At 34.0% G+C, this 7,391-nt stretch overlaps 1 protein-coding gene across 1 annotated transcript; it reads left to right on the forward strand.

Annotated features, from left to right (window-relative positions):
• The first annotated feature begins 5,751 nt into the window (after positions 1–5,751).
• Positions 5,752–6,707, forward strand: LOC114637433 (olfactory receptor 5I1-like). Its single transcript, XM_028785655.1, has one exon. The coding sequence runs from the start codon at positions 5,773–5,775 to the stop codon at positions 6,703–6,705; it is 933 nt and encodes a 310-aa protein (XP_028641488.1). The 5' UTR covers positions 5,752–5,772; the 3' UTR covers positions 6,706–6,707.
• The last annotated feature ends 684 nt before the right edge of the window (positions 6,708–7,391 follow it).

Below are 7,391 nucleotides of genomic sequence, written 5' to 3' on the forward strand. Positions count from 1 at the left end.
GTGACCACAGGTCACATTTTCTTATGTGAGGAGTATGGCATGTCTTCCAGACCAGGAATCTAGCAGTGAGCAGGGAGTCTCCAAAGTCTCAGGTGTGTGCCGATCGAGTCTCTGGGTCTCAGTCTGCTCTACCTTACCAAGCTTCCTGGCATAGTTTTACCATCAAACACAGGGTCTTATATTCTTTCTACCTTTTTTGTTTTGTTTTGTTTTGTTTTTGTTTTTTTTTTTTTTGTTTTTTGTTTTTTCGAGACAGGGTTTCTCTGTGCAGCCCTGGCTGCCCTGGAACTCACTCTGTAGACCAGGCTGGCCTCGAACTCAGAAATCCGCCTGCCTCTGCCTCCCAAGTGCTGGGATTAAAGGCGTGCGCCACCACCGCCCGGCCCTTTCTACCTTTTTTGGTGAGTATTAAGAAGAAGAAAACAAAACCAAAAATTTCATCTTCCATAACCTGAATTGAAATACAAACCACTATTTCAATGGGTTGTTGTCTGAAAAGTTAGTTTTGAATGATAAAGAAGATTTACTCATTTTATTTCAAGTATACATACTGTCAAATAGTTTCAGAGTCCAGTACCAATTTTAGATTCCATTAACAATGTATAAGATCATTGTGTGATAAATCTATACATGCGAATTAACATCATTAATTTCACTTTTGTATTTCTTTAGGTGAGTCAGCATATGGTTCTAATATGTGAACTTCACTTTACTGAACAATAATTCCTATTTAACATCTCCAGTGCATATAGTAATCATTTATGGGGATAGAAGGACATCTACTGAGGATCATCCACTGCTCACACACTTTCATTGATACTATTGTCATTGTCATTTCTGACCATGCTGGTTGAAAGTATAGCATGGTCTCTGTTCACAGACCGATTTTCATGTCATTTTTATAATTATTCAATAAAAAGTTTGGTCTACAGTTGGAATATATTTATATGACAGCAGAGTCATAGATATGGCTAGCAGAAAAGCAGCAACTGGGAATGACTTTATAAATAATCTACAGTAACCAATTCTTTTTAAGAGAAGATTGATGTCTACTGAGGAAGAATTCAATGTTAAATGCCTTTATCTTTGCACTAGGTTGGGTGGTGTTTTAAATCAGAAATGTTTCTCATAAGCTCTGATATTTATACATGCACTTTTTTGTGTTTTTTAGGGTGTAAGTGATGGAACTTTTAGAATTTATGACCTTGAGAAAGGATATACATTATACTAGAAAGGCCTTAAGAGTTTATAGCTTTGTTCCACATCTAGATTGTTATATTTGCTTAGTGTTTGCCTTTGAAGACATGATATTTCAGCATTCTTCTGTGTCTACCTTCTGCCATGACATTATTGAATCTTCTTCTAGAACTATAAACCAATATAATAATAATATATTAATAATAATTAATATAATATGATTATAATTATTATATTAATATAATATGATTATAATTATATAATAATGTAATTAATAATAATGAATATATAATAATGTATTCATTTTGTAAGTTACATTATTCTTGGTGTTTACAATGGTAATGGAGCTAACACAGGTGCCTAGCTCAGATAATTCTTACAGACTGAAGAATTGATGGAAAGTAAAAGTTTCAGAGACTGATATGATCACTGGAACAGAACTTTGAGGGTCATTGAGTATTATCACTCATACAACATAGCAAATCTGTGTATCTTTGTGTTCACCATGTTGCTGTCTTAGTTACTGTCCTATTGCTGTGAGGAGACACCATGCCAGTGCAACTTATAGAAAAAATCATTTAACTTGGGCTACTCTTTGATCATTCTGGTGGGAAGCATGGCATCAGGTAGACAGTTATACTGGAGCAATATCTGAGAGCGTAGATTTGAGGTACAAGCAGAAGTCAAAATGATGCGGAGATCAACCCAACATGCTGCTTGAAACCTTAATGTCCACCTCCGTGCCTTCTCTAACAAGGCTATATGTTCTAGTCCTTCCTAAAATTTTTCACCACATCATCTGAGTACCAAAGACTCAAATTTATGAGCCTTTCAGGACCATTCTCATTCAAAACACCACATTCTGCTGCCAAGCTCTAATAGGCTCATTGTCATACACTAATGTTCGATCCAATTTCAAAAGTCCCCATAGTATTTTAGTATCAATGCTGTTTCAAAGTTCAAAGTCCAAAGTCTCTTCTTAGAGCCAAAACACTTTATTAACTGTAGCCTTTTGCAGAAGGAAAAGTTACATAATACAAATTTTATATATATATATATATATACACACATATATATATATATATATGTGTGTGTATATATATATGTGTGTGTGTGTGTGTGTGTGTGTGTGTGTACGTATTGTGTATATGTATATGATGTATATGTGGGCGTAGAATATCAATTACTGTGCTACAAGAGAGGAAGGGAATTTAGTGAGGAAATGCTAGCAAGACAGTGGAACAAAGCAAGACTAAAACCTAGCAGCTCAAAGTTCAAATCCAGACTTAACTGTCTCTTGGATCCCTGACTCCTTTCAGTTGTGTTCACTGCAATATTCTTCTCTCACCTGGGCTGTTTCCACAGTTCGTCTGCAGCTTTCTTTTTCGGGTGTCCTTATAGCTCTTATGTTTGTATCACACTGAGGACTCCAACATAATTCATGCTTCACTTTCACAATTTCACACAATGGCCTTCTGGGCCTCCATGCAGAGACTCCCGTACCACCGCCATAGCCTCTGCGGGTTTCCTTCATTTTTTAGGAATATTCCACAACATCTTTACTCCTGCATCCTTGATAAACCCAGAACTGAAGCTTCCAAGTTCTGCTGCCTGCTGGGGAAGGAATCTGGATCCATCCTTGAATTACATTTCCAAAACATTATTTTTGCTTTTGTTGTTCTGTAGGCCTAGGAAATTCTTCAGATCTTTTCCTTTCTGGTGTTGTAGGATGATCTGAGTGGGATCTTGATCTGAGGGTACCAACTCAATATATTACATTCAGCATCAGGCCTTTCTTTAAACTTCAAATCTACCATTCTGTGTAGTATTATGTGAGGCCTAGAAACATACCTACATCTTTCATTTATGATAACTGATGACATCTTATTGCTACAGTTCCATAGATCCCTCTCCTGTAAGTATGGGAAAATTGTTATATATAGAATTTAGGAGTGACAGAGAAAGTTAATTATTGAAGTGGACAGGCAAGAATCAACAGAGCAGTGGAATCTTTGTCTACCTTTGTTTTCTTTAGAATTCTAAGATGGAAAGGTCAGTTCAGGCTACCACACAAATCACTTCTGTCTTGAATAGTTTATGATACATTTCTAATGAGTAATATTTAAAGATTTAGGTGAAACATTTCAAAGATATGGAACTATAGGTAATCAATTTGGTTTCATCTACTTTTATACATGTATAGTTGAACTTGAACACCTATATGGTTTTGTAAAATGTTCCTTCCATTTAATTCACATTTACCAGATGTAATTAAGTGAACAAATTCATAAACTAAAGTATCATGATACACACACTATTAACCATAGTATTTTACTTTCTCTATCACTACATACTCTTATGATTAGATGCTGTATTTCCATCTGTCACTATTCCACACTTGATAAATTTATTAATAAAATTATTCTCATGTTCTCGGTTTTCTAACCAGAAGAGGAACTAAAACAAAATATTCACAAAGTATACTGGTGTTTACTGAAAGAAGACTTTAGAAAGTAGTGTTGCCTTAGGTAGTTAGAATTTCAGTTCAGTATAGATATAAATATATTACATTCATAGTGTGTTATCCTTCAACAGTTTTAGTTTTCAAAGTCTAATTATAAAGAATGTAACTATAGTCATTTTACTTTTTACAATTATTATTGATGTATTTAGCTATAAATAAATATGCTATTTCAACCCATTCTACTACTTTATTAAACATAATGTGCTTATTGTTGTTTGAAAAATTATTGTGGTTATAGAAATGAGGGAGCTAAAAACTACTATTAAGTTTTACATAGTCCATTATTTGGAAAGTCAAAGTGATTATCTTTGAGGCATTTGTAATAAGACAAACATTTGTTGCATCACTGCGTTTTATGCTTAATGAATTCCTTCGTGAAACTGTATAATTGCTTACTTATTTTCTCATGGGAATTTGGATACTAGTGCTTTGGTTCCTAGAAGCACACATGATATTAAAGTCCTAAAAAGAAACCATAAAATGTCCTGCTTTTCCTAGGAACCCGACATTTTTAAGAGAGGTGTACTTTCCTTGAAGAACACAGAAGGTGTGTCAAAATGGAAAAAGAGTATTGCTATAATGGATTTATATTTTTCGTTTAAGTGTTACACATGGTTTCTGTTGAAAAGTAAACTGTGCCGCCACAACAAGAAAGAAGGAGGTGAATGAAAAAAGGTAGTTGTCTGGTGAGTATTCTTATCACAGTCCTAAGATATTGACACTGGATGGGACTGCAGTGGTTCATTTCTCACAATCACCATCTAGAAAGCTGGAGATTGACATTGAACATGATTACAGTCAAGTACGTTCTTCATCCTCTTAGTGAGGTCAACAAAAACCTAGCAATAAATCTAGTACAAATAAAGTGTACTGTGGCTCACAACAATGAAGAAGGAAGTGAATGAAAGAAAATAAATTATTTGGTAAATATTTGTATATTTTTAAGACATCAATTCATATTATTAGACCCTGAGACAATATCTAAATATGAACACTACATAGTGTTTATTAGCTATTAACTAAATAAATTAAACAGAGTCAGACATGATGGAGCACACCTTTAATCTAGTCCTTAGACGACTGATGCAGGTGGAATTCTATGAGATAGAGGTGAGGTCAGTCTGGTCTTTTAGTGACCACCAGGCCAACCAAGTCTAAACAATGAGACACAGCTTCAAAACAACAATGCTAATAAGCAAATGAAAGAACAAAAAGAGGACAGATTTAAAGAGCAATTGGTGTGAATTTAATTTGTAAAACACATTTGTTTCTCCTTATCTTAACTTAATGATATCATTAACTACATATAAAAAAGCATGTAATAATCCTGCAGGAAAGATCATAATGTTCAAAGAAAATTAATGACAAAAGTGTGATATTTAGTTTGTAGAACTCTGAATAATTAGGTATAAGTTTATTGGTCCCCTTTAATCATTCTCATATTATAGATCAACCTCAGACATGGTAGATGTTTGTCCTCCTGAATGTTCCTTAGCTTCTGAGGAACAGAACAAATACTGAAGAATGACTCCTAGTCTTTATTTTGTTTTATTTTTATTGTGTGTTATTCATGGTAGTTAAAGAACTCTGAGCACATCCTTTGTTCCTCACCTGAAAACCACATCATAAAGTGAAAACCAATCCTTCAACACCTTTGCTGGCAAAGATTCTTCTGGAACTGAGATCTTTTATCTACTTTAGCAATTGATGAGAAAAATACTAGAAACTAACAAATTGGTTCACAGCTGTAAAACTACAAAGTGAGTAACCCTTTGACAATGATGATAAAGAACCAATGAAATTAAAAGTGAAGTGTCATCCATATTCAGAGAAAACTACATTGTGATTATGAATATGAAGCATGAAAATGTTAAGAAGACATTATAAATTCCAATTTAGCATTAATATTGAAAATTTATTAATTTAATATGCCATTATTTTTACTCTATGAGAATGAGGAAGATGATGAATCACTTTTCCCTTGATTTTTAAATTTAGTTTATTACATTTTTATTCTATCTGGGTTGCAGAAATCAAAATATCTACAAATAATGAGTCTGGAGAACAGCACTATGAAGACTGAATTCTTTCTCCTGGGATTCAGTGATCATCCAGAGCTCCAGAATCTTCTATTTGCTGTGTTTTTCTCCATCTACTCCATTACTCTGATGGGGAATATTGGGATGATCTTACTGATCACACTCAGTTCTAATTTACACATTCCCATGTACTTTTTCCTCTGTGTTCTGTCCTTCATAGATGCATGCTATTCTTCTGTCATTGCCCCCAAATTACTTGTGGACCTGATTTCTGACAAGAAGGTGATTTCTTACAATGGCTGTGCTGCACAGTTATATTTTTTCTGCTCTCTGGTTGACACAGAATCTTTCCTTTTGGCTGCCATGGCTTATGACAGGTACATTGCAATCTGTAACCCCCTGCTCTATACTGTAATTATGTCCAAGAGAGTCTGTACTCAGCTAGCATTTGGAGCATTCTTGGGTGGAACTATGAGTTCAATAATCCACACTACTAATACATTCCAGTTGTCATTCTGTTCCAAAGAAATTAACCATTTCTTTTGTGATATCTCTCCACTCTTCTCTCTGTCCTGCTCTGATACCTACACACATGATATAATATTGGTGGTATTTGCGAGTTTGGTGGAAGCTATCTCTCTTCTTGCTGTTCTCCTATCCTATATCTATATTATAGTGGCCATTCTTAAAACAGGTTCTGCAGAGGGACGAAAGAAAGGGTTCTCTACTTGTGCTTCTCACCTGACAGTAGTCACCATTTATCATGGCACCCTGATTTTCATTTATTTGCGTCCTAGTACAGGACATTCAATGGATATTGACAAAATGGCCTCTGTGTTCTATACATTGATTATACCCATGCTTAACCCCTTGATATACAGTCTCAGAAACAAAGACGTCAAGTTTGCCTTTAGAAAAATTATTAGCAAAAAATCATTTTCTTAGGTAAGTAAAGATGGGCTTCACAACTTTAGCAAATTTCTTTAGTTTTTCTTTCTAAAATTTGGAAAAGTCAGTTTTATTTATTTAAAGAATGTTCTACTTCCCCAACATTATGTATAATGAGGTTCCATTAAAGAAAGAAAGTCCAGTGTCTGACACTGAAACTGGGCATCTTCTCTGTTATTTCTATCATTTTATTTTTAAAAGTTGCTATGTTTGGTACTTATTTCATGTAAGATTGTCTTTTCAGTTAATTTCATGTACATTCATGTTAACTTTTTTCTCACAATTCTCAGTAGCAAATAAATCTTTTATTATTCCTATGAGAATATATTATAATGGAGTTGTATCAGATTTACTTACTCCTCTAAACTCTTCCCAGATTCACCACACTTCACAATAAGTTCATCTTTGTGTCTTTCTTATTTTTCACTCAGTCTGTGACCATGCAGTAGAGCAGGTGGTTTGTTGCATCATAATAATCACCTTAGTATAAAGAAATTGCTTCATATATTTTCTCCTTTCCTGTTGAATTACAAGTAATATAAATTCATTATAGTTTATTTCTTCAGATAGAAAAAATTTAATTCTTCAAATATTAACCTTTTTTCTAAACACACTTTGGTTTAATTACCAAAGACAATTTGTGTTTTAAATTTTAACTGAATGATGGATGTAAGAAATATTCA

This window comes from Grammomys surdaster, unplaced genomic scaffold (genome assembly GCF_004785775.1).
Source record: "Grammomys surdaster isolate TR1022 unplaced genomic scaffold, NIH_TR_1.0 125284, whole genome shotgun sequence".
NCBI lineage: Eukaryota > Metazoa > Chordata > Mammalia > Rodentia > Muridae > Grammomys > Grammomys surdaster.

What these genes read in the sequence shown, in the direction of transcription:
- LOC114637433 (XM_028785655.1), top strand. Translation starts at nt 5,773, where the DNA reads ATGAGTCTGGAGAACAGCACTATGAAGACTGAATTCTTTCTCCTGGGA.